Source organism: Leptosomus discolor, chromosome 6, assembly GCF_034619465.1.
Source record: "Leptosomus discolor isolate bLepDis1 chromosome 6, bLepDis1.hap2, whole genome shotgun sequence".
NCBI lineage: Eukaryota > Metazoa > Chordata > Aves > Leptosomiformes > Leptosomidae > Leptosomus > Leptosomus discolor.
The window spans coordinates 63,732,435-63,758,464 of NC_141396.1; the positions used below are offsets into that span (position 1 = coordinate 63,732,435).

Sequence of the window (26,030 nt, forward strand, 5' to 3'; positions counted from 1 at the left end):
TCGCAGCCTTTACACAACCCGATGCAAAAGGGCTTCGGCTGACTAGGCAACCTCCGCTTGTCACAGTTTGATTCATCAGGCCCCTGTACACCTGAAGGTTGTCTGTGTCACCGTGTCATTAAACAACACCATGTTTCATCACCGATCTGCAGGGGCTGGGACCAACAGGAATAGCCAAGACTGTACCAGTAAGGCGTCTATGAGCTCATCGTCGTGTTTTCCTTTCTCCAGCAAGGTGATGATCTGTTCCTTCAGCGTCTTCACCTCGCTGCACAGCACTTTGTTCCTGGCTTTCGATGCCTCAAGTTTTCTTTTCACTTCCTCGTGACTTTTTTGGAGGGCATCGCGTTCCCCGCTGAGTTTCTGCAGTGATGCGAACACACCAAGGGAAATGACAGCGACAGCCTATCACCCAGCCCCAGGTGCTCTGGTGAGCTAAAGGAATCACCCAGCACCTGGGAGAACCTAAAAAAAAAATAGAACTGGCATACCCCATCATCCCGAAGCAAGTAGAAATTACAAGTGCTACTACTCGCTGCCTGCTTGCCAGCATCAAAAAAAGGTCTGTCTGCTCAGGAATACGAGTGGACTAGGTTGCTTCAGTAAATGCCAGGAAGCAAATAATAATTTTGTGTTAAAATCTCATTCTGTAGGCTCCTGCTTTTTCATTTGCCTCATCATTCTCCACAGGGAAGCTCTCTTCCAGCCAGATACAGGGGGGGGATGCCACACTGTCTCCCAGAAGCTGCCCTTGGCATATGCTGCCCCTTGTGCCATGCCTTCACCCAGATGAAGCCGGCCAGGGAGCACGCTAGAAGTGAAGTAGTAACGGAGAAGTGCGAGGGAAGTTACTGTGAACGAAGCCTGAAACACAAAGGCACAAGTGGAACCATGCAGGCTACAGCTATTGAGGAAAGCCTTCCCTGTGCTGCGTGCCTGTAGCCACAAATCTTCTCTTTCCTTCTCATGGCCAAGAGGGAAAGGTGGGCATCAGCCCATTGCTCATTTTGTTGCCCAGTTAAACTGTGGTGAGAAAAGCAGGAGCTAATCAAGCTCCGGGATGGTGCCAGGCAGCCTCTACAGAAGCGACTACAGTGAAGAAGCACAGGGAGATGCGCTTTGCTAACCTGGGTAGGTGCAGCTGACCCCAGCTACCCAGGTTTCTTGTGGACACAGGGCTACACATCCTTTCCACCTCGGGGTTTACCACGTGTGCCACTAGCTATAGCCTCCCTCAACCCCTCAACAACGGTTGCCCGTTTATTTTTGTGGCAATTCCATGTGACAGACAAACGGTGGGACCCATTTTCGGAATGCCTCTTAGAGGGCGTCTGGCGTCGCTCTCAACGTTATCCTCTTCAAATGTAGAAGGCCACAGCCACCCAGATACGTGCGGTGTGAGGGGGACGTTTGTACTTAACACCACATGAAGAACGGCCAAAGGGTGAGAGGGATGCTACAGCCTTCGGATGCAGCTGTAGCAGGGATTTTCTCTGCGTCCACCTTCAGTACAAAGCCAGTACCAGCTGCATTGCAACCCAGGGCCTCCCTCCCTCTTTCCAACATCACCCATCAGGCACAGTTGTCAGATGGCCACATTTCAGGCCAGGCAGACGTATCTGACACACCAATCATGAAGCAGAGGGGAAGACCAAACCTTGTACTGCAGAGGCAGGCCTGGCCACGTAAGAGTGCGGTACCGAAAACACACGTGGAAGCCCTTTGCTCAGTCTGTGAACTATGGCAGGACTTCCTCCAGCAGATCAAATGGGTTCCTGACATTGTCTCCTGGTAGGGTGTAACATACACCCTGAAGGTCAGGCAAGTTATTACACACTATATACCCACACAGCTCAAGGTTTTTTACCTCCAAGGTTTCTTTCTTTTCTTTTTCCAAGCTGCGAATCTTCAGCAAGTTCTTCTTTTGGGCTGACAACTTTCTCGGATCAGTAAGTGCCAGCAATTCCTCATCAATCTCACTCAGTGATGTTCTGGTCTTGTTTTGACCCAACTGATTCTCCAGCTCTCGAACCTAGGGGACAATAATGACGACTCATCCAGAGGCTTTACCAGGGGTACAGTGGTCCAGCATCAAAGAGGACATCACCAAAAGGAGCTCAGAGTGTAGCATCATATTACTTCTTGACCTTATTGTGGTTAACTAACATAAAGCAGTGTCTGCTCTTTCAAATTTAAATTTGTTAGCTGCTAACAAACATGCAGATGTCTACAGCATCTGTGCAGGGAGGAGATGTGACACCAGACCTACAGGAGAGTCAGGACATGTGGGAGATTTGTGCCTTACTGGAGCCACGTGTGGAGGCCAGGCAGACACTCCAAAGCATCCTGAATGCCACTAAACACGTGTGGGCAACAGAATAATACCTTAGATCGCCTCTAAAAGGGCAGACACCCACTCACCCCTATACACTTAAGCACCTTGGTCTGTAGCAGAATCACCATCCAGGATGTCCACAATCCAAGGCACAGTTCATCAGCCTCAACACAGGTACCTAGCACTGGTCTAGATGTCTTGGGATACTGGAGACCCATATGATGCAGGATTTACAAGTCTCTGGAGAGATGACCAGAGGTCAGAGGGACACCCTATGGCATCTGGGCTGGCATTAGACACTTAGGTGCAGCCAAGTGAACTCAGCCCCTGCATCCCAGCTCTTCACCACAGACTTCTTCTAGAGTCAGTAGAGGGAAACGGGCACTGCTACAGCACAGTTCCTCTGCCCTGTTCTGGAGGTGCCTCCCAAGAGGGGATGCACCTTTTGACTCAGTGACTGTATTGACAAGATCCCCACTGACTACACAAGGGGCCTGAGGAGGCTGGCTCAGAGAGAAACTTCTGCAGTACCGTAGAGTACAGTACGTGCAGTCTTCAGATGAATCCCAGCCAGGGGGTCTCATGGAAGGAAGATGTAATCGGCTCAAGGGAAAATTCAGTCAATCAGTGCAAAAATCAAAAGTTTGTTGGCATATAATTAAACAGCGGAAAAATGGAAAAATACGTATCAAATTGCCTGAGAGAAGTTTGATTTAAGATGGAGACAGAACTGCCTCCCTGTCTCCAGCCGACATTTCGGCTAGACTGTGCCCTTCAGGAGATTCAAGAGTTAAAGATTTTACTCAAGTTCCTGGGGGAACAACTTGAAAAACTTATCTGGCCTCAATTCTTCCCATCTGACTTTAGGCACTGAACAAAGGTGTCCAAGTCAGAGCACAGACACTGGCAGGTCTCCTTCAACACTCAGTGGAGAGAGGCACCTTCAAACCATCCTGGGGTTTTAACTAGGCTGCCACAGCTCTCCAAGGTCCCTGAACTCTCTCCTTCAACAAAGATGTGAAAGATTCCCAGCTTAAACACTGAAACTTGCATGTTTGCAATAGACTAATTAAAATAGTTTGCAGGAACTCCGAAAGACACATCAACACATATTTAAAATTTAACACCCCACCTCCCCACACATATGTGCACACACACATATAAACATACCAAAAAACTATATAAAAGTTACCATAAAGTGTTTTATTCTAACAGTTGCTTCCTTCAACAGAGAAAAGGCTGGCCATCTATTTGCAGTAAGCACTGCAAAGTACTGGGATATGCCTTATAAGCAGGTACAAATGTTAGGAATTAGGTAAAGAAGAACTAAGAGTATCTTTAACTCAAACTGAGGGAACACCTCGACGTAGAAAGAGCATCCCAGACCCAGCACCACGCAGGGTCTTAACTCACCTTGCTTTGGAGAACAAGAATTTGCTGGGCTCGTCCACGCCAGCTGCCAGAATTGGTCAAGAGACTTTGAATATTCACATCGTCACCAACTTCATTTGCTAAAAGCTACGAAAAAGGGATGAACACCAACAATAAGGCTAGGCTCAAATACACGGGTTGGGGAGAGGGGAGGGAAAGCTACTCTTCCCAGCGGCAAACACAAAACACTGTATCTATAAGCAGGGGCCATTCTTTATCGCCTGTATCTGACCCCCTGTACCCCACGTGATGGAAGCTCTTTCAGATCGTTGCCACGGTACAGGGTGTTGATGCTTAGGAGGGGTTGGGCTAACGTGAATTATTTCACTTTGTGAGGTGGGTCATTCGGTATTTCGACGTTTGAGTAATATCCTTTGAGTTTTGAAAAACGTGAATCGGTGGTTTGCTGCCTGCCGACGGGGAGGGTCAAATCGTACCATCCAGCTGGGCGTCAAACTGCGCTAGTGTTGTAAAAACGAGGATTTCAAGTTCGTCACCGAGGTTGACTAAGCGTTACTAACAGTTTTCCATATTATTTTTGATATCATGAACACTTAACCAGAACGAAACAGGAACAGAGTAGAGGTATTTTCTTAATACACACCCTTGCCACCAGGAATTGAGCCAATCTCTCTTGCACAGTTCTGACACAGCCACATTAACGAGAGCTAAAGTTAGTATGAAGAGCATTTAAATTATTTATAAAAAGGTCAGCAGAGTTCTATTTTTAGGACCATATCCTCTACTCTGATCCGCATTGCAGGTCTCTTCTGCAAAGTAATGAAACCCAAGGAAACAGAGCACATAGTAACACGTTAAAATCCATCACAAATCAAAGAGGAAAAGGTTACGCCGGATGTCACTCCAACAAACTGTTGTTTAAACATGTGCTGTAGTTCAAGTGTGGCCTTTAATCCCGTTGACTTCCACGGGACCGAAGCCTACACTGAAAGTCAATACACAATCAAACGTTTCGGAAAGGAGGAATGGGCCTGAACGTATGCTGCAAGTCAGTCACAAACCTATTTGGCTGAACTGGGACTTATAAACCTTCAAGAATCCGAGCCCATCGTGGCAAAAGAAATACTGGACGCAGGCATCCAGCTATGGTGGCAGAGCATGAAGGCTGTGTGTCCACGTGCACGCCTTCCCAACGCAACCACTACACCCCTGGATTTTCTTACCTCCTTACACTTCACTGAAATACTTCATGGAGGTTAATCAAAGCTCAACAGAAAAGCAGCTTCCTGATTTCCCAAGAATATACCTCTCGCACGGGATCCCAGCCACAGACTCTGTCCTGCAACAGTACCTTTTGGGTCATCTTCAGCTCCTGCTTTGCAGACTGGAGTTGGTTACGATACTCCGTCACTTTGAAGTTGGCTGTGGTTAATTTTTCTTGCAATGCTTTCACCTCTGGACTTTCAGCCTTTGAAGAGAAGAATGTACTTGGGGAGAACGGAATCCTCAGGGAAAAACTGAAGTGATTAAGATCCACAGACCCATCAGGATCGCAGAATCTTTTTTCCCCAGACCCATGCAAATGCCTTCCCTCGTTTTTGGGGTCACAGAGAAGGTACAAACAGAGCAAATTGGTTATAAAACTAGTGACACGGGTACAGCCTTGTCATGAGGAAAGGACTGTGCAATGGGAGAGAACTAAATTTTCCCTTTTCAATTACAATTCGTACCAAGTTTCCTTCTATCATCTGCAGAATTGATTGCTTGATTCCTGCATCACCACCACCAAGAGAATGTATTTTTTCTATGGCTGTCTGTAGCTGGAAAAAAAAAAAAACACAACATTGTTATTATAGAATGAACACAGTGAAGAGCACATCTCCATGGAATAGTAATTAGTAAAAAAGTACAACAGCGGTTTTGATGATCCTGGATGTTTACTTACTCTAGAAAAAAAAAAAAGTACTTCATTTTCCCCTTGATTTTTTAAACACAATCAGTAGGAAAGCATATAATTTTTTTCCTGAAACGCTTCCCAAAGAAGCACATGTTATTTTACTGTGGAATAACTTCAGTGAAAACGTCTCTGGATCCGCTGAGATGGGATCTGTTATCAAGTGTGGAGACTTCTGGGGGATTTTATCACCATAGGTTCATAAAGTAAGTGTTTATATACCTAAATGCAAATCCAGTACCGTACAGATCAGGATGCTGTCTCTAGATTCTGGATGCCAGTTTACCCATTTTGAAAGAAAAATCACAGGATATTTCATAAAAAGCACATAGTTCTACTCACCAGAGGAATGTAAAAGGAGAAACGACTACCTAAAGCCCTATAGCTGAGATTCAGTAACGATGCTAAAGCTATTTTCTTTAGCTAGTGGCTCTAAAGTAGCATTTCTCAAGCCGTGAAGGGTATCTCTCCTGTTGGTTGCCACAGCAAAGGCAGGCAGTCATATAGTCCCTCCTGGTCTGAATCATGCCCAATGTTGAGGTTGCAAAGACTTCTTACTGGAGGGGAGGGCAGGGAATTTGGAGCTGGAAAGGCCAGGAAGTGTTGCTTTAAAGGGCTGAGACTTCATTCTTTGAGGTGGGCGGGAAATCTTGACTATTTGCCCCAATTAAAGAAGGCTGTAAGGAGCAGCTTCTTCATTAAAGTGATACCAGGGGAAACCCGGCGTGTAACTCGGAGCCAGCTGCAACTTCACCCCTTCTTTGCAAGTCAGTCAATGGTTGGGCCACCCTTTCTATCCAGCTCATCAAGTCTTTCAGTCAATGGACTGAGAACGAGACATTTCAGCTAGTGGTGGCAGCTGCTAGGTCAAATCCTAAGGAAGCTTTCTGCAAACATCCATTTGCAGCCTTTGTTTACATCTACCACCCTTTGCCAAGCGATTGCTCAACGGCCACACCTTCCATTTTGTTTGTGGGAATGTAGTCATGTTAAAACACTTACGATTTACATATTGTTCGGTCCTCATACGAGCAAAGAGCTAACAATTATGTAAAAGGACAGTGTTTTCCACTGGGGAAAGCGCATCTTGTGAGGCATTTGGAAGGTACCATCACCACAATTCATTTTGCAGAGCTTAAGGCATCAAGAAGTAGGCAGAGGGGATGAGATTTGACTCACAAATTAACACGGTCCTTGCTCTCGGCGTGGGTGTCTCTATAAAGAATGGAGTCTCGTCAATACGACCAGGGAAGTCTAATCTTTAGCTCACTCTACAGCAGACACCTACACTCCATCGAGTGGAGGGACTGACTGCACACTCGGTCTTGTTGCCCACCCCCAGCTGTCTAGTCCCCTCGGAGGCATCCGAGGGTACCCCGGAGGCCTTCGGCTGCTCGCCAGCACTGCCTGTCCTGTCACGTCTAACAGCCCTGCAGGGATGTCTGAGAGGTCAAGTGACATCACAGACTGGACTTCTACGCTCATGTGTGGGCAACTGAATTGCACTTTAGCTGTCTTGGCTCTTCCTACAACCAATGGAAAAAGACGAGTGTGTCTAGACAGTGATCTTCTCTCTCATCCCTCAACATTTTTCATGGATACCTCCCACTGTCCACATCGCTTTCTTTTTACCCATCTTTTACATCTTCATATAGTTCTACTGAACAAGTAGAACCCACAAACTCAGCCAGTGACCATTAGTTTAGAGAAGAGCCACCCCAAATGAGGTTAGGAGAAAATACAGCCCATTGACCAGGTTTCAGCGGGTTCACGTTGCGGTTCATCTTTACCTCAGACGAGACAGGTTGCTGTGTTTGGGTTTGATTCTGATGGCGCTGGTGTCTAAGAACAGATTAGCTCATATCTAAAGTGTCCATCACTGCTCTGACCAGCAATTATTGCTTCTTGAAAATTTCTGTTTGCGTTGAGTTTGATTTCCTTTCCGGAAATGTCTGTGGTCCCTTCTTTTGGGTCAAGATCTGACGATATTTTAAGTTTGTGTTTGAATAACGGCCATTACAATGCTACAGTAGGGGATTATAACCAAGTGGATTTTACTTGAAATTATTCACGGCTTGCTCCCCTACTTGTGTGATTTTGTAGATCCCCAGCTACACGGGATATTTCTTAGCCAGCCTGCCAACTGTTTGACAAGACCCCTCTGACCAGAACGCTCTGGATTTCTGCAGGAGTCCTCAAAAATTTAATCTACCATTTCTTGATCTTTCAGGTAACTAGAGCACAATTCAGATAGAGGCACAATTCCTGATCAGAAGTGATTATGAAAGATGCAGTCAAAATGCATCTGTCAGCATGACAAATGTTATTGATCCATTGACATGCTGTCTCTGTTCTGGAAGTACTTACGCCAGAAAACAGCTTTCATTATGTGGATTAATAAAGTTTCGAAGAATAGAGTACCAATTCATGACTGGTATTAACAAAGTGGGAATGTAAGACATAATAATATGAAATTTGTACCTTCTCTCAAAAAAAAACCACCAGAAAAATATCATTGCCATACTGTTAGAAAAGCCCTTGTGCTTCAAATCCAAGTGAACACCCTTTCCCAGCTGCTCCTTTCTGCAAAGGTGAAAACAGCTGAGGGCACACATCCCTCCTATCATGGACCGACATTACCAGAACTCAAAGCAAACACAGATTTAAGAGCAAATTCAAAATGGGAACATGAATCAAATCCAGTTTCTACAGCTCCTCTATCCCAAAGGCTGGATTTCTCTGGTTTAGCATGCAAAAGAGAACAAGAAAAAATGCCTCACTTCTCTCTCCAGCTCTTTGACTTTGTTATTCAGTTGCTTCACTTTGGCTTTTTCACTCTCAGCCTCGGCAGTTATCTCACGATTCTTTTTGGCCAATTCAACTATTTTAGTAGCTGCGACATCTCCAGCTAAACCAGCCGCCCCTGAAAAGTATACATAAAAGCAAAGGACATGTCTTAGAGGCAAGATTCAGCACAGATGACGCTTTTCTTCTCTGTCCAGTGCACAATGTTCTTTTATTGTCTAATCCATTTCTCTCAGAGCTGTGCCAGGCACTTAAATGAACAAGTGAGGGAAAAGAGGCGTCAGCGGCTCCAGCTGGATCGCCTGCTCCTTTCAGCCAGCATCACACTGTGGCTAGCAAAGCCACGTTTCACACTTCAGCAACAGCCACACATCAAAAGGCCACAACAGCGGGGGTAGCAACATTACCACAGAGAAAGGGTAGAGGTGTTTTTCTGCTCGCCGCTGTGAAGGACAGTTACGAACAGGTTTTTGAGGCATATTACAGAAAAAGACAACGCTCTGTTTCGCACTGGTTGTTTACTACTGGAGGAGCTGCTGAAACAGAGGTGCGAACTTTTCCAGACATCTGTCCTAAAAGGTCAGGCACACTGTGACAGTTGGGCCCTGGATAAGGTCCAGGAAATGTCATTGTGCCTATTTATATGTCCCTTGAGATTATACATGGAGCCTTTACTGTATTACACGTTTAATTGCTCTTTTAAACTGGTACTTCATTCACCTCCTCAGCAGAGAGGGTTTGGTTAGTGTCACGGATAAAGCAATCCCCAGGACTGGCTCGTGTGTCACTCGTGTTCTTGTGAACATCACAAAGGTCAAGAAAAGTTCTTGCACAAGTGCAAAACTAATATGATTGTACACCATGTCCATGGAAACCTCTAGCTCAGCAACGAGCACGACCCTGCAACAACAAATCCTTGGTGGGATAAATGAAGATGGAACTGGGCTCTCGTCATTCTTCTTAACTCTTCCATCCTCCTTCAGCGCTCTGAAGTAATGACTTTTCTACTGACATCCATGAAGATTATATTGAAGAACCAGGGTGAGATGCAAGGATGACAGATTACTCTGAAGTGAATTCTGAGTCCCACAAAACCCCTACAGACATTAAAGGGGCAATGCAGAATATAGCTGAGAACAGAATATGACTCTATATCACTATTTAAAACCCTGTGGAGAGCATAAATTTATTATTTTTAAAAGCATTTCCACTGTTCTCACTCCTTTATGTGATTTGTGTTTCTCTTCTCATCTAAAAGCTACTTTCTCCCTAGTTTTCATGACAAATAATGCCTGCTAAGGATCACAGTAAGTACTAAACTCACCAAAAGCCAGGCTGTTGCTTCCACGTGATGGTCTTCGAACACACTGTACACATTTAACCAAAGCTTTTAATTCCCAAACAATGTGGGCGAATCTCTTGCCACGATGTAGACAGGGAAGACAGAGGCACGAGGCAAACTGCTGCAAGCTGGCATATGAGTCAGCCAGAGAAGCTGCAACAGCACCCCTGGCTCCAGACCTGACCCAGTCATAGCTCATCGTGTCTCCTACATACAGCTAGAGAGAGATTCTACGAATTAAGGCGTAATTTAAGTGTTACTTATTTCTGCTTATTGCTGGTTTCCCCCTTCTCTATTAGCCCGGTCACCACCGCTGCCCTGAACAACAGTGGCACCCAGTGGAGGAGGTGCAACCTGCACAGTTCAGCTTCCCGAGGACACCCAAGCCACTTTAGAAGCTGGACTTTGCATTCCCCCAGCACCCTGCTCAGACAAACGAAAGGAGCCTCCACAAGGAATTTAACACCACGTAGCACAGAAAGCTGCAACACTGTTCTTGGACATTAACAGAGAGTTTTCCAAGCCACGATTTCTACGAATCATCGGGTTTTGTGCCGATAATAGCAAGCTTGCAGAAGATCTGTAAGGAACAGAGGGCACTGCGCCCCCCAGAAGAGCGTTATACTTCTTTTCAGGGACACATAATTATCAATAACACCTTAGGTCTGACCTGCCTGACTACCAGAAGTCATTTGGTCCTTTCCACAGCTCCCTGAGATGGGGAATAGCAGTATTCAGATTTTGCAGCTCATGGCACTGAAGGGGAGAGCAAGTGTACGTGCCATTCCATGCGTGAGTGCTGACCTGTCAAACCACCGTGAGGAACCTCCCTCTGCAAATAAAGCAATGAGACTCCTTACACGGGAGAGACAGGGATGTTCAGCAAACTCTGCAAATGCAAACCAGTGTCAGACCCTTGCAAGTTGAGGGAGCAACTCTGAGCGTTGACTAAATCTATACACCGGTGTCCAAGTATTTTCAAAGTTCGGAGGCAAGTGGTTTCAGTGCTATTGCAAATTCCTGCAGGCTCAACAGAGCTCTCGGTTGAGAGCTGAATTTTGATTCTTCCTGGCAAAAGCTTGTTACAGGAGTGGAAAGGGAGGCAACCAAAATATGACCAAAATACTCCTTTTTAACAGAAAGCAGGTGAAGAGATGTCACATGAATATTTCACTGCCCGGAGCTCACAATGACTCTGTCATCCTACCTCTATTGTCACCACCATCAAGCAAACACTGGTACTAACACAGCGAGAATACAAAGTTACCGTGCTTACCTGACAAAGCTAATCTGTCCTCCGGGATTTTTTTCTGGAGTTGCTTTATTTCAAAGTCTTTCTCTGTCAGCAGTTTGTATAGTCTGCAGTTCTCATCTTGGACCTCTCGAAGCTGATTCTGGAGCTGCTCGTTCTCAAGCTCAAGCAACCTGGGAAAAAAATAAGCCATCATGGCAAATGTCACTGTAATGTGCTTCAGATTCCAGGAGTAAAATAATTAAATGACTGTATGCTGGATGAGCTGAGTTTATCAGGAGTGAGTTTACTGAATTAAGCAGAATATCCTAAACCTCAGATCAGAACACCAGATGATCTGATCTATCCCTATAACTTATTTCTTCTTAAAAAATTCTGCACTTCCTTGTGTTGTCTGGGGCAAAACATCACAGAACAGGTACCTTTTCAGTGCTCTTGAGGTTACTGAATAGTCTTGTCTCACTCAGTCTTATGTATCTGGTTCCTCAGAGGAAATCAGAAGGGTTCACCATCCAGCATGCACGGCATCCAGGCTTTCCTTTCTGTACTTACCAAAGCTAACAGAAGCCAACAGCGCATCAGCTACAAAAGCTGCTGCTGAGGTTCTTGAAAAAGGAATGCTTCATAGCAACTCACAAAAGACCAATTTCCTCTGCCCCTATCTGATTTTCTTGGAACCCCACCAGGATGGACTGGCATCAGTTTGTATTTTTGGAATTCATTTAGAAACCAAGGCTATCAAAAAGCGCTCTGAACAGGAGGAAATAGCCTCTTGCTTCTCCTGTTCTTCGGTACATTGAGTAACATTCATGAGTTTCATCTCTCTGAGACATCCAGAGAATTAATCACTCCAATCTCTTTGCTGTCCTTACATGCTGGTACTGCAAAGGTAGAACCAAGAAGCTAAGGCCTCAGGGGCTCAACTCAATTGTGGGCACGCAGGCATCTATTTGAGATGCCCCAGGATTAGCTGAGCTCCCTACGTGAGGCCAGCAGCCACCACGCAGGGCTCTTGGGAAAACCTCTGGAGCCCAGACAGAGAATTGAGAGCATCTCAGAGAGCGCTCGCCACCCCTGTGCGGACATCTGAGCCAACCCCAAGAATTACTACCATCCTCCAACTTCAACCTGTCAGCCAGATCCCTCCAGACAGCAGCACTTCAGGATAGAAATGAACCTGTCTCCATCCCCCAGAGAGGGGGGATGTGCTAAGCGAAGTCATACTGACACAAATAGGTTTGGGGTAGAGATCCTGCTGGCTCAAGCCAGCAGCTCCCGTTCTGCCTGCCTCTGAGCTTCCTCTTTTCTCCCCTCTGACTTTCCAGGCAAGGTCCCACTCCATACACAGGGGTGTCTCTCTGTGAGCAGCAAGCCAAAATGCACACAAAAGGCCAAGGAGGTCTAGTCAATACAACCAGCGTCGCCTACAGACCAGCTGCCACTGTGGGGTGATGCAAACCGCTCTCAAACTGCCACGGAGTGAGCTGATGAGGGGACTCAGTTCAGTTACAGGTGCCATTTGGGCTGCCCACCCATCCCCCAGCTGCTGAAGGGTGCAGACCTCCTGTGTCCTGGAAGTTCCCGATACCCTACAGCATCTCAGACACCATTAGACACCTAAGCCAGGCAGATGATTTGACCTCTAGATTCTTATTATCTACAGTGTGACTCTGAATGCCTACATTTTGGTGATTTAATCTGGAATAGTGTCCCACTCCTTTGGCCTACAGAGAGATTGCTCCAAACTACAACAGGAGTAAGTTACTTGGATGATCACAGAGACTTGGATAAAGCTCAGTTGTTACAGTATAGACCCGTGGCTGTAGACATATCCACAGCCAGACAAGTCAGCTACCTCAATAGTTACCTAAATCTTTTCTGTTCACAAGTTTTAGCAAGCTTTTTGCTCCAAGTGGCCTTTGGAGCTTTTAAGTGCATGCTCCCTATGTACACGTCAGCATAAATGACCCCTTAGAGCACTGCCATAACCAGCACGGTCAATTTACGACACGATTCACAATCCATCATTAAGAAATGCACTTCTGTTTCGAAGCTGAAAATCAAAGGGAGATCAAAGGCAGCTGTTTACAAAGGAGAAGAAAGCAAGCAGCAATCTGAGCAGAGAAAAGGCAAAACTAAGTTATTCCCACATGTACCACTCATAGAAGTGAGCAACCAAACTGCGCAGATCCAATTAGAGACACAGGAACAAAAAGACTTTTAACAGTGAGGGAATTAACGTGAAAAAAAAGGTTCTAAGCTCTTAATACACCTGATCAGCAATGTCTTCCAAGTCATGACAAAAAGACCTTACAGTAGGATGGACAGAAATCCCAACTGCACAGAGCTGGAGTCTCCTCTGAGAAACTTCTCCATCCCATCCCTACATGTTACAAAGGAGGTAGCAGGTTGCACCCAAGTGGCTCAGCTACAGAAAGTCAGCCAAAAGAAACAGGCTGCAGAAAGACAACCCTTTTCACTCTCGTTCGAGGAAACAGAGCCAGGTGAAAGCTTATGAGCAAGGCCCAGGACTGGAAGTCAGGTAAGTCTCTTTCCCAACTCTGCTACAGATTCTCCATGTCATGGGGAGAATCACTTAAATACTTCAAACAGAGCAGGGAGGATAAAGTTACAGAAAGAACAAACCAGAAGGACACAAATGTCAGCTAAACACTCGCCTAAAAAAAATTTGGAAGCAGGATGGGAGGAAGGAAAAACGAACTCCCAAGGCGCAGAGGAAGGGAGACTTCAGAGAGGAGACCGTTTCCCAAGTGCTGCTATAAACAACGCTGACAGGCTGAAATCACTGCCACTGCAGACCATATGGAGCCCTGGTATCCTGGAACAAGTTTCTAACGTGTTGTCATGGGAATACTGCAAAGTACATCCTGGTGAATCCCTTCCAGAAGCAAATCCTGCCCAGATCGGATGCGCTCAGAACCACTCTGCTGCAGACGTACGTAAGCGAAGGACAAACCAGATAAATCTGCTACGCCTGCCATGGCAAACGTGGACTTTTAAGTCAGTGCCACTAAAGAGAGGTAGGTAACAGCTCTTGAATTGCTCAGACCTAAACTGCTGAACTGTAAGTAGCAGAGAACTGCTGGGATTCTCCTCTACTCTGCACCTCAGCGTGCGCACGCTGCACCAGGACGTGCTGTGGGAGCGCCTAAGCCTCTCCTCCACCAGACCAATCCACATCTCAACTGTGGGAATCAGCCTCTCACCCCATTAAAAAAAAAAGAAAAAAAGAAAGAAAAAATTTAAAAACCCCTCAGATCTCCAATATCAGAACAAAAAGTTGAAGGGGACAGCCGGCCAAGGTCAGATCAGAAGCAGAACTTGGCAAATCAGACAGCCGTGGCGCGGGCCCTATGGGTGAAGAAGACCATGGTACGATGCAACGGTGAGAGCATCAGTTTCTAGGGGGTCAGCCCCCCCGTTGCCCCACAGATGTCCTTTGCAGCATGAACTCTGCGTTCCCAGAAGGACCTGCAAGTTTCAGTGGTTCCCTGCACCTTCACAGAAGCTCTGCTGCCGCTTACGCACTGGGGCGTTGAAGGAAGCAATCCTCAGCAAGGAGCTGAGCAGGGCGTTGCCCAGAGTAACACAGAGGGGAGATCAGCGTTTAGGGCCTAATAAACCTTGGTGAGTGGCTTGATAAACTTTGGTGGAGCTGCCCTTCCCCACTGCGGGTTCTGGGAGGGGAAACTGTCTCAAAGGTATATGCCTAACTGTGGTTTTCCACCTGTGAGCTGTTGGGTTTGGCAGAGCTGCCAGCTCCTCCTTCCTGCCCCTCTTATCACAGTATCTCACCCCCATCGTGGGGCCAATAAAACAGTCTGTGGGCTTAAAGCTGTCACCTGGACCACTGAAATGCCTTGAGAGAAAAGCACCCTTGGCCCAGAAAGTGAAACCAGTTTCCGGCAAACAGCTGTACCAGCACAGCTGCAAGCGGGGAGCAGAAGCGGGAATTTCTTCAGCTGGCTTCCCCACCAACACAGGGGTGACACGGTAGGAACGGCAGACATCTGGGGGATATGTCCAAATTCAGACTTGTTCTAGTTTGGAAAAATGATACTAATTGGGTCAGAGAGTCTGAGTATATCCTAGGAGGGGGACGAATGATCTGAGCTGGGGTTTCAAATCCCTGCTCCAGTGAACTGAATTACGCACTCAGCTCCAAACCCAAGATGGAGGGAGATCCACACCAGGACGTCCTGGTAATCCAGATACTACCCCCAATGGGTGAAGTAAGACCCAAACCCCTGTCCCCCCGTAAGATTTAAAACCCTACCTTATATAACCCTGTCAAGTATCTCAACCAGGAGCCAACTCCGTCTGCGAGACCCTCCCGTGCAGCTGGCTGTCTTCCGAGCTACGAAATCGGGTTATATCACAAAGACAGCCAGGGGAACGCTCTTCCGTGCTGCAGGCCTTTGGCTTGCACCCATTGGTTGCTTTGCCCTTACCTGCCTCTGGAAATTTCTCATGTAGGGCACTAGTTTGTTTTCAAGGATAGGCAGGAATGAACCAACAGTTCCGAGGATGTCAGTGATCCTGAGTGACTGGATTTTGTCAGAGGGCAGCCAGCTGCCCCTAGCCTGTCACACTTAATCCCGCTGTCCTTCTGCTCTCTGTTTGTGAAACACTGATAATACAGTGCACACCACAACGCTCTGAGGATAAACATGTTAGGGACAGCGAGAGTCTCCTCAGGATAATGAAAGCCCAACATGTGAAGACATGACACAGGTTGTGTAAGAGCATATGAAAATAGAATTCTGTGAGTTCCTGAAGGAACGGTGCTGCTATGCCTTTACCTTTTGCTGTTATCTTCATTTACAGGCTGTCCTGTTTCAAACCGGTTTAGATCACTCGAGATTCCGAAAGTCTCCTCTGCGTTGCCATTGTCACCCTTCTGACTGTCCTGCTTTTCCTTCTGACTGTCCTGCTTTTCCTTCTTCCTCTCCATTACATTTTGCAGCCGCCTTTGCTGCTGTTCTTGATAAGCCTTAAACTGCCTTTTAAAATGTTCATCCGCTTTTATGTCTGACTCCATTGTTTACTAAAAGCATAACAAGAAGAAAATAAAAGAGACAGAGATCAACATCGCTTTGAAAAACGTCCTCTTCCAGCAGCTGCTTCGCCGTTTTTCTTCACTGACCTCTGTGTGATCTCCCTGCCACCGCCTCCTCTCAGCCACTGGGCTCTTCAGTCCCACTGTCTTGCTTCAAGGGCCTCTTCCCATAAATGGCTTTCAAATCGTCTTCAAAAAGGTTTTCGGGTCTTTTTCACTCTATCATTCAAAAAAGCAACCTTTTAAAATGTTTTTAAACAGATTCTGTTGAAATAAACATTTTTACAGAAGAGCAAGTTGGGGTCAAATCCATGCCAGCGTGGCAACCCCATTATACTGACGAAAGGGAACGCAGACTGCTTGCAACCATCCAGCCTTCCTTCCCACGTTTCAAGGAAGGTGGAGATCCCCCCGTTTTTGGGTTAATGTGGGAAGAAAGATCTCTGTTAAACCTAATTTTGGGGCACTAGTTGGCAAGAGCGTGGCTTACATCTTTCCCCCGATTCTCTAAGCATTAAGTGACAACATTAAAGCGATAACATCGCTACCTATTTCAATGTCTAGAGCTTTACTTAGCATGACTAAAGGCCATCAGGTTTCGAATTTATTCCAGCCCCCTCTCCTTCTGTTTGGCATTTACTGTCAGCAAAAAAATAATCGAGTGCACCTTTGGTCTAGGAAAAACAATCAGTACAAACTTTCCAAGGCACACCCTCCGCTGAGTAATGGCCCTTTCTCACACCAAGGCAGCAACCATCCCGACCAAGTGCCAAAAGGCACGTTATGTCCCTTTGTGCAGCTTTACCTCCAGGCCCGGACCCCTCGGGCGTGGACGAGGTGCATTAAGGACCGACAAAGGAGCAGAGCCCGGTGCCTCTGCACAGCCCGGGGCCCCCGGGGGCAGAAGGGCTGGCCTGGGGGCAACCTTTAGCCCTCCGGCCTACCTGGGTACCGCCTGAACACAGAGGGCTCTGCCACAGAGCTGCTGGGGGGACGACACAGGGGGTTCCCTCTCTCCCCCGCCAACGCCCGCCTCGTCCTGCGGCCTGCCAGGGCCGCGCTGCCTCTCCCTCCGGCTGCGCCTCCTGCTCCCGGCCCGGCCGCGGCCCCACGCGGTTCCCATAGCAACAGCGGCCCCGCCGGCGACAAGAGCAGGGGAAGGGCAGGGCCGCGCATGCGCCGAGCGCGGGACGTCACCGCCCGAGGGGCGGGGCTGGCGGCCTTCCCCTCAGCCCGGCCGCCAGGACAGTTGCCCTCAGCCGCCCCGGAGGCGCCACCAGGCCGCGGGGCCCGTAGCAAGCCCGGTCCCTCGGGGATCCGGCTGTGCCCGGGAGGGAAGCGGCTCCTCAGCCCGCCCCGGGGTGGGCGGGAGAGTGGCAGCTGCAGGAAAAGGCCTGTGCGCGGTGGAGGGGCGGCTCCTCATGCCCAACCCCCCCCCGCCAAGCTCAAGCCCGGTGAGGGAGACGTGCCAGGGCGAGCAGTCGAGGAGAGCAGGAATGTACCGGCTCGGGGTGCCCTTTCCAGTAGCGCTGCTACAAACAGAAGCTCAAATGCCTCCATCTTGGTGGGATTCAGCTCACAGATTAAGGGCCACACAGTGCCTCGATGTGAGCAGTGCCTGAGCTCCCACCATGGACCAGGTAGATCTGGTCAATACAGGCAGCAGAGCCTGCAGAGGAGCTCAGCTCCCTCTGGAGTAACACACATGCTTGGTCAATCCACCCAGGTCTCTTAGGACATCCTAAATCAATGCTAGTGCCATCCTAGCTGCATTAGGATTTTCTCCTGGCCTCCAGCTGCCACTCTGGAGAGACATGGGCGTCCTCCTGCTTGTCTGCTGTCCGTGTGGATGTCAGATACGCTGTGGCATCTGAGATGCTGCCATCAGACGTGTATTTGGCCAGCTGAAATCCTCCATCCAGCTGCCAGCTGAATGCCAGTGTTGCTACCATGACTCATCCGGGGAGTTTGGCTTCTGGAGGTCCCTAGTCCAGCCCTGCTCAGAGAACAGCCCACTTTAAAGGGAGATTAGGTTGCTCTCTACCTTGTTCATTTGAGCATTGAGTATGTCTATTTTTGGAGAATCCATAACCCCTCTGGGCCTCTGTTGCAGTGTTTGACCACTCTGTGAAAAACATTCCTCACATGCAATGAGGCTTTGCCTTGCTGCTCCTTGTTTGCTGTGTCCCGCTTCTTCCCTTCCAGCCTCCAAGAAGAGCTCACCTTCTCTGTAACCCTCTGTTAGCCAGTTGAAAACAGCAGCTACAACTCCCCTGAGCTGCTCGCTGTGCACCCTATGCCTGGGACCATTTCAGTGGCTCACAAACACCCGTAGTGGGTGGCCACCTGGGAAGGCCTCTGAGATAGCAGATGTACCTCTTGCAACAGCATAGGGCTGTTTTTTTTGGAGGTGCTGAGCTACCTTCCAGTCCAAAGGCAATGGGAATGGCTTGATGCTCAGCCTCTTAAACCCGGAGCTAAACAATTTACACTTGGACCCAGGGAGAATGTCAGCCCAACACCATCTGCTTTCTAGGGCTCCAGCTCTGTGTATTGTCCACGGGAAGAAGAGGGGCTTTGCTCAAACCTGCCCAACATAGGCATTGCCAAAGCCTCTCAGTAGGGATGGATGGAGATCTGGATCACCCACCGCTGCCTCGAAGCTGAGTACAGGTGTGAATGTGTCCAAGCACGGCCACTCACCCAAGGACCAGTCCGAGAGGCGGTTCATGAACTTCAGGTCAGAAGGGAGGGTGAGGATGTAGAAGAAGATGTCCACAGCAATGATGGCCCCTACGTGGAGGAGGGCATGGACCCGGATATGCCTCATCTCGTCGTCTTTGCGTCTTAGCTCTTGGGTGCTCACCTGCCGGGATGGCAAACCAGGAAAGGGCTGAGCTAAGAGACAGGATGGACAGTGTGTTCCTCCATCCAGAGGAGCAGTCAAGGTTCAAATGGGGACCGAACACTCTCCTTTAGAAATCACACCATGGACTATGTGGCCCGAATCTCCATTGATTAAGGAAGACCCAAGGGACTAGCTCAGGTGAACCCATCCACAAGGAGCAGGACATGTCCCACCCACAGCATCCCTCCAACACCCCCACCTCAGTGCTGAGCACGGCAGCAACGCGCCTCCTGGAGCACCCTCCTAGCAAAGGCTGTTCCCATCACTGGCGTTTCCAGCAGAGCAGGCACATGGTGTGACACAGCAGTGACAGGTCTGGCTGTACCTAAGGGACCCTAGGTGGGGTGAAGACCGTACTGACCGAGGAGCTGGGGTTTATGCTCTTTCTGCAGGGACATGGTTAGAAAATCAATGTTGCTTAAGGGCGGCCCCTTGCACAAGTCACCCAGAGGGAGCAAATGCTCGTACTCATCACATCTACAGGGCGCCACAGCCTGTAGGGAAGGGCATCCACATGCCCAGGAGAGGCTGGGAGCAGTGCTGGAATCCCACCTGACAGCTCTGCCAGGGCTGGATGTGTATCTTTGGCCAGGGTCACTTGGGAGGAGGAGGAGGAGGAGAACTGGTGGTCTCTGGAGCTTCTGCTGCAGAGGCCTGCTGTAAATGAGAGGGAGAGCTGCTGGAGGAGCCATCCTGAATCGGTTGGGACCTGATCAATGGGGATTTTGTCTCTGCTGTGTCTTGTACAAACAGGGGCCGGGCTTTGCCTCCAGGAGTTGTCATGTCTCTGGCCGTTGTAATATAAAAAATCATCAGAGCGAGCTTTCAGGATTACACCGGGCAGACTGATGTCCTCACTTCCCCGCATCGCTGTAAAAATTGCTGCTCTATTCAAAATCCTCTTATGTTTATTACTTTCCCTTTATTCCCTGCAAGAGGTGGGAGCTCTCCCGACATAATCCGCAGGCTGCCGCACCAGCCCCATCGTCAAATCCAGATGATTCCTGAGAATTAAAGCCTTTGCCAGATTTTTTTTGTGTGTGTGTCTGTTATATGCCAAGTGCTTTAAGGACACAAAGAGGCTGCTGGACTCTAAGCTGGAGGAGAAGCTGAGGGAGGACAGACTCTGGCATGGAGATGTGTGGGAGGACATGGAGCCCCCCTTTCATAGAATCATGGATCATTTAGGTTAGAAAAGATATTTAAGATCATCGAGTCCAACTGTTAACCTAGTACTGCTGAGTCGACCACTAAACCATGTCCCTAAGTGAAATACCTCCAGGGATGGTGACTCAACCACTGCTCTGGGTAGTGACAACCTTTTCTGTGAAGAAATTTTTCCTAATGTCCAATCTAAACCTCCCCTGGTGCCACCTGAGGCTGTTTCCTCTTGTCCTCATGTCTGCGTGTGGTGGCAGCACTCTGCCACCATCCCCGTGGGATCAGGGAGGTGTCCCCCACACTTGCAGCCCTACAGAAGTGAAATTATTCCCTTGATCCTAGTAAGGAAGATGCTTTTCAGCTCAAATGGGGCTGAGCAAGCCCTGGTACAGATGAGTTCCCATCACACAAGGTCTCCACCAGGATGCAGCACCAGTAGGAGCCAAAGAGACACAGATCTGCCCCCTAACTGGGTCAGACTCCATCTACCTGCCCCTGTAATTGCTGTTGGGCAATTAGGAATTCACCCCTAAAATTAGCTGCGGCTCCAGCAGTGCAGGGGGGCATCTAACCAGGAGATGGCAGTGGTGGCCAGGCCAAGACAGGACCCTTAGCTGGGGCATGGCAAAGGGGTTGTGGAGTTAATCCTTGTCCCTTTGGGGTGAGCGTTTTAAGCAGCAGAGGCGGGAATTGCTCATTAAGGGGCTAGAGACATCCAGGTTTGGGGCTGTGCAAAGGAGCCCAAAATAAAACCCCCTCCAGATCAAGCCATGTAGAAGCGGTGGGAGTTCAGGTCTTGGGGACAGGAGGAGTTCAGGTCTTGGGGACAGGAGGAGTTTAATGCCCTGATTTACAGATAACTGGCTGCAGCGTTAGGAGAAGCCAGGGCTGCACGTTTCATAGGAACGACTGATGGAAACTGGGGAAGGAAGAGGAATATGGGATGAGGACAGCACCCCAGCGCACTGTAAACCCTCCAGAGGGGCTTGGACAGTGGGACTGCTGGAGCCACGCTCAGCTGGACTTCAGCCTGACAGATAAGACATGACTGGAGAGATGAAGCCTTAGGATGAAGCGTTTCTTCCAGCAGGTTGGGGAGAAAAGCCCCTCAGTGGCCTGGCCATCCCTAGCACTCGTCTGCTGAGAATGGGCTGCCAGTAGACTCAGTGCACCACCAGCATCCCTTGTGGGGGACACCAGCGCTGACCTTATGATCTCTAGGGTCAAATGGGTCACCAGGGTATTTCATGAAGAGCAGAGGAAGCCCCTGGTTGCTGAAAGACAGCCTGGCACCCAATCTTACTTATTTCTAGAGAAATAACTTCAGATGAAGACACACAGACCATGCCTGGAAATTCATGCTTGTTGGGTGAACCAGCAGGATGGAAATGTGAGGCTGACCTTGCTGTCACACCCACCAGCATGCAGAGGTCCCACAGATGGGCACCACATGTCTGGCTCTCACCGTGGCCTCCCGGCACCGCGCAGTGGGGCAGCATGGAGCTGCTGGGGTGACAGCGCATGGAAACTGAGGCACCGAGCAGTGCAGGTGCCCAGCGAGCAAGGACATGAGCTGAACCCTCCCCTCCTCATCCCAGTGTGATGCTTTCACCACAGCAACGTCTTCCCCTCTGAACAGATCAGCGGCCCAAAACCCAAAAAAGAAGGTTGATGCCCCTCCACACAAAAATCACAGCATCATGGCACAGACTAGGTGACCACAAGAAGCTCTACAACCATTTGCACCTTCACTGTGGCAAAAGATGGGGTTTTGCAGGCATTAAACCCAAGCAAATACACGCAGGGAGAGGTCCTCATCCAGCCCTGCCTCAGGAGCACTCACCTGGGCATGGAACTGGTCAAACGTCATGACGGGCCCGAAGAAGAAGAATGGGAGGTAGAAGTTGTACTTGAGGAGGTCGAAGATGGAGTAGATGCCCTCTTTCCTCTCAGAGCTCTCAAGTGCAAAGCTCATGCAGCGCATGATGGTGAAGCCGCTTCCTCCGTAGAAGAGGACATCTTGAAGATCAAAAGCTCCAGTTACAAATCCGCTCTGGATGAGAAACAAATAGTTACCACCAGGAACGCGGTGTCGCTTCTGTGCTCCCTTGCTTTGTGGAGGACATCACTCCTGGGGCAGCTGGCAAAGCCTCTAATTACCCTCTGACACCAAGTGTCCCTGGAGCTCATAAGCCTTGCTGTTGGAAAAAGAAAAAAACTGGGGCTCGATTTCCCAGCTGGCTCCTGCATCCCGGAGGAGATGGGAAGTGGTGGATCCTCTTGGCCACGTCTTCACCAAGCAGCTGTGGGCCACGTAGGCTTTGGTCTGGGGTGGGAATGTCCCCCTCCCCAGGGAGTGAAGAAAAGCCAGCAGAAGCCTGATGGAGAGGGGAGGGGAACGCATATCAGGAGGTAAGCAGCAGGCAGGGAGAGGCAGCACTGTCCTTCAGAGGGACTGAATAGCTTTATAAGGTCCTTCCTGGGCTTCTCTCCACCCACCAGTGAAAGTCTTAACTGGGCAGAGACCTAAGAGATAGGTATGGGCATCACTGAACCCATCCCAGCACCATGTTACAGATGGGGAAGCTGAGGCACGGGACAGGAACACACCTTGCCTGTCTGAGAAGCTGTTGCCTAAGCAACAAGGAGGATTCAGGTGTCCTGAGCTTTGGCCCAGCATGAAGCCACCAAAACATGACATAGTCCCCGTGTGATTATTCCCAAGCAGCACAAAGTCCCCTCCTTCTGAAACCCTGTGGGAGATCTGAAGTAGCCAGAAGAAGTGCCTGGGGTTTGCGGGTGCCACAGGAACCCTCCTTGGAGATAAACCCAAGGAGATGGACACAAGTGGGCTGGAAATGAGGCAGAGATGGCCCGAGACAGCCCCTACCTGCCACGAGCTGAATGGCTCCACCTTGAAGGAGGCGAGACAGCAGAGCCCGGCCACGTAGCAGAGCCACTTCTGCTTGGCCAGCGCGACGGAGTAGAGGACAAGGCAGTGGGAGAGGATGATCATCAGGTAGACGAGCCCCATGCTGCCCAGCACGGCCGAGACCCCGTAGAGCATGTACACCACAGCCCGGTGCTGTGAGGAGAGAGCGGTCCCGACCCGTGGTCAGCGTGGTGAAAACCCCGACCCTGCTCCCGCCCATCCCAGAACATCCTTCAACCCCCCCTCCGCAGGTCCCAGGTCACCCTTGGTGCTTTCAGATCCATCCCACCACATCCCCGGCTCACCTGCGGCACCGTCATGGAGCAGATCTTGCCGAAGAGGACGTGTCCCGAGAGGGCGAAGATGATGACGTTCCTGAACGAGGTGAACCACATCACCCACTCGAAATCGGCCACGTCCTGCGGGAGCAGCACCGGGTGCCTTACTGCCCCCAGCCCTCGCACCCCTGCCGTAACACCCGTCTGGAGGGGAAACCAGACCATTTCCAAAGCCTTTTCTTCCTGTTTTCCACCCAAGGGCTCCCGAGCACCCCAGCTTGGTCATAAAACCCCAGGAGAGATGCGCAGAGGTTGCTCGTCTCGGTGCGCACAAAGCAGAGCATCCACGGTGCTGCTCAGGATATTCTCCGGACTGGTTCTTTAGGGAGAAAAATAGGAGTCACGTGGACTTTGCAAAAAATATGTCAGCAGCAGAAAAACCAGCTCTGCTTCTCCAGCGGTCAGCACCGACCGTGTCACCGGTAACTAGAAAAGACCGAGTCCTTCCTCCGCTTACCATCTTCCTGCCGAAGTAGTGCCAGCCCGGCTTTATGCCGTCCCGAAAAGCTTTTCTGTTCATGCTGTCTGCAAAAGAACCAGAGTTATGGGGAAAGAAACAGCTCTGGGAAACGGGGCCTGGGTTTTGGCAAAGCAGGGAGCCTTCCTCACCGCGATGATGAGCCGTCAGGGCTCAAACAACCCATCCCCAAAGCGCCTAATTCCCGTAGATAACCACAGGAGTCAGGAACCTCGATTTCTGCAAGAATTTCCAGCAAAGCCTTTTCGCAGTGCCCATCCCAGGGACCCTCAGCTGATCCCATGAAATTTTCTGGGGTTTTTGGGCTTCCAGATGAAGCATTGGGGAAGCAGCCCTGTGTAGGCAGGGTGGTTGCCTGGAGAGCTGTGACGTGCCACAGCCTCTTGCCCTGAGCCACAGAAATGGGGACAAGGGGGCAACCGGGCAAAAAGGCCAAAAAATCTCTTGGAGCCTTGCAAAGGATTCCCAAGTCGTTCTCTGCCAAAATTAATTCCGGGGATCTGCTGTTGGTATCGACAGCTGTAAAAGCAGCCGCCTGACATCCATCCTCCCTCCCAGGGCCCCCTCCGGGGGAGGATGAGGTGGGGAGCGTTACCTCTGGAAGCTTCAAAGATCCCGCTGCCGCTGTACACCAGAGCGCACGTCACGGTGAGAGCATAAAACCCCAGTTCGTAGCTGGGGAGCATCGTTTTAACCCCCATGGTGGCAGGTCAGCGCCCCAGCTGGTGCAGGGGATCCAGACCTGGGAAAGAGAAGGAGGAGAGGAAAGTAAACCAGGGGTGGGAGCTCACCTGCCCCTCCAACACCCTAAATTGCTGCTGGTCCTCAGCAGCTCTGCTTTGTGGGCTTCCTTGAAGGCCGGGAGCTGAAGAGATGGAGAAGACGGTAACACCTGGGACACAACTCAGGTGTGAGGAAAGAGGTTGCTGCTGAACCCTGCTGCAAAACCCACCCAGGAGCCAGGATCTGGGGGCAGCTCAAGCAGGAGATCCTGATAAAAAGGCTCTTCCCAGCAAGTTGCTTCCGTCCCAATGTTCAGAGATGCTCCGGGATGCCAGCTCCCCAGGATGGGGTTCCTCCAGCGTGCCTCTGATGTCCCCTCTTAATTGGATCCTTGGAAGGGCTCCGGGATAGAGCACAAAGATGCCCGTGCTGGAGGGGATGGGATGGGATGCCCCTATTCCCCTGCCGTGGGCTGCTGCTCGCCTTCTCCTGGGATTTTGCCCAACCTTGAGCTCTTGAGGGGGCTCCTAAAGCACCGTGGTCCCAAAGTGCTCCCACCCCCGAGCCTTAGGGCGGGCGAGCCCCCCCCGCCCGGCATCAGCGGAGCTCGGAGGATGCCGACGCTCAGCCCCGCAATTAGCCCTGGGCTAATGACTCCCGTTAAGGCTAATTAACGCCGGCGCGACGTGCCTTTCAGCCCGCCCCGAGCTCTGCAGCCTGTCCGGCAGCTGCTAAAAACGCAATTCGGGGTTGGAGCAGGGTGTGCGGGGGGGGGGTGGGGGGGGGGTGGGGGGGCGGGGGCGGGGGCAGAGCATCCTCCTCCGGCACCGCCACCCACTCGTGAGCATCCCCCGCGGGTGGGAGGGGGGACCCTGCGAGCGGCGCGGGGCGCTTCGAAGGGATTAAAGAGCGAAACTCTTGCTTTTAGGCAGCAGAAAAAGGCGAGCCGGTCACCCTCTGCTTTCCCATACGCATCGCAAAGCTTTTTTTTTTTTTTTTTTTCTGATTTAAATTATTTTTATTATTTTTTAATATTTTTTTGTTGTTGGTGGTTGTTGAGATTTTTTAAGGGGGGCGGGTGTCGCTGGTAGGGATGCGGGGTGACCCCATTTTATCCCTAGCACTAGGAAAAAAAAAAAACCGCTTTTCCCTGTGGGAAGGGCCAGCCCTGGGCTGGACTCAGCCCCCGGGAGGTGGGGGGGGTGGGGATCGCCCTGCGGCCGCTTCCCCCCCCCCCCCCCCTCCGTGCCTCCGTGCGGGGCCGCTGCGGGCGGGCGCGCTGCCACCTCCCTGCGGTCCCCCTGCGGCGGGAGGGCACCCACGGAGGTGG

General features: G+C 50.0%; 2 protein-coding genes across 3 annotated transcripts in view; both read right to left on the reverse strand.

Annotated features, from left to right (window-relative positions):
• Nucleotides 1-16,142, reverse strand: part of LOC147415377 (coiled-coil domain-containing protein 13-like) — a 28,317-nt gene extending 12,175 nt beyond the window's left edge. For both annotated transcript variants that reach the window (XM_086467038.1, XM_086467037.1), the window contains exons 1-8: nt 15,904-16,142; nt 11,105-11,253; nt 8,462-8,604; nt 5,458-5,547; nt 5,079-5,195; nt 3,749-3,853; nt 1,868-2,032; nt 187-363 (exon numbers count right to left, since the gene is read on the reverse strand). In XM_086467038.1, coding sequence (XP_086323164.1) covers nt 187-363; nt 1,868-2,032; nt 3,749-3,853; nt 5,079-5,195; nt 5,458-5,547; nt 8,462-8,604; nt 11,105-11,253; nt 15,904-16,142 — 1,185 coding nt within the window. The remainder of the gene's footprint in view (nt 1-186; nt 364-1,867; nt 2,033-3,748; nt 3,854-5,078; nt 5,196-5,457; nt 5,548-8,461; nt 8,605-11,104; nt 11,254-15,903) is intronic.
• A 2,599-nt stretch (nt 16,143-18,741) lies between these two features.
• LOC147415378 (protein-cysteine N-palmitoyltransferase HHAT-like protein) lies at nt 18,742-24,678 on the reverse strand. The gene is made up of 6 exons (XM_086467337.1): nt 24,573-24,678; nt 23,957-24,024; nt 23,467-23,580; nt 23,120-23,314; nt 22,073-22,282; nt 18,742-19,026 (listed from the first exon to the last, which is right to left on the reverse strand). Exons 1-6 carry the CDS (start codon nt 24,676-24,678, stop codon nt 18,742-18,744), a joined length of 978 nt encoding a protein of 325 aa, XP_086323463.1.
• Between the last annotated feature and the right edge of the window lie 1,352 nt (nt 24,679-26,030).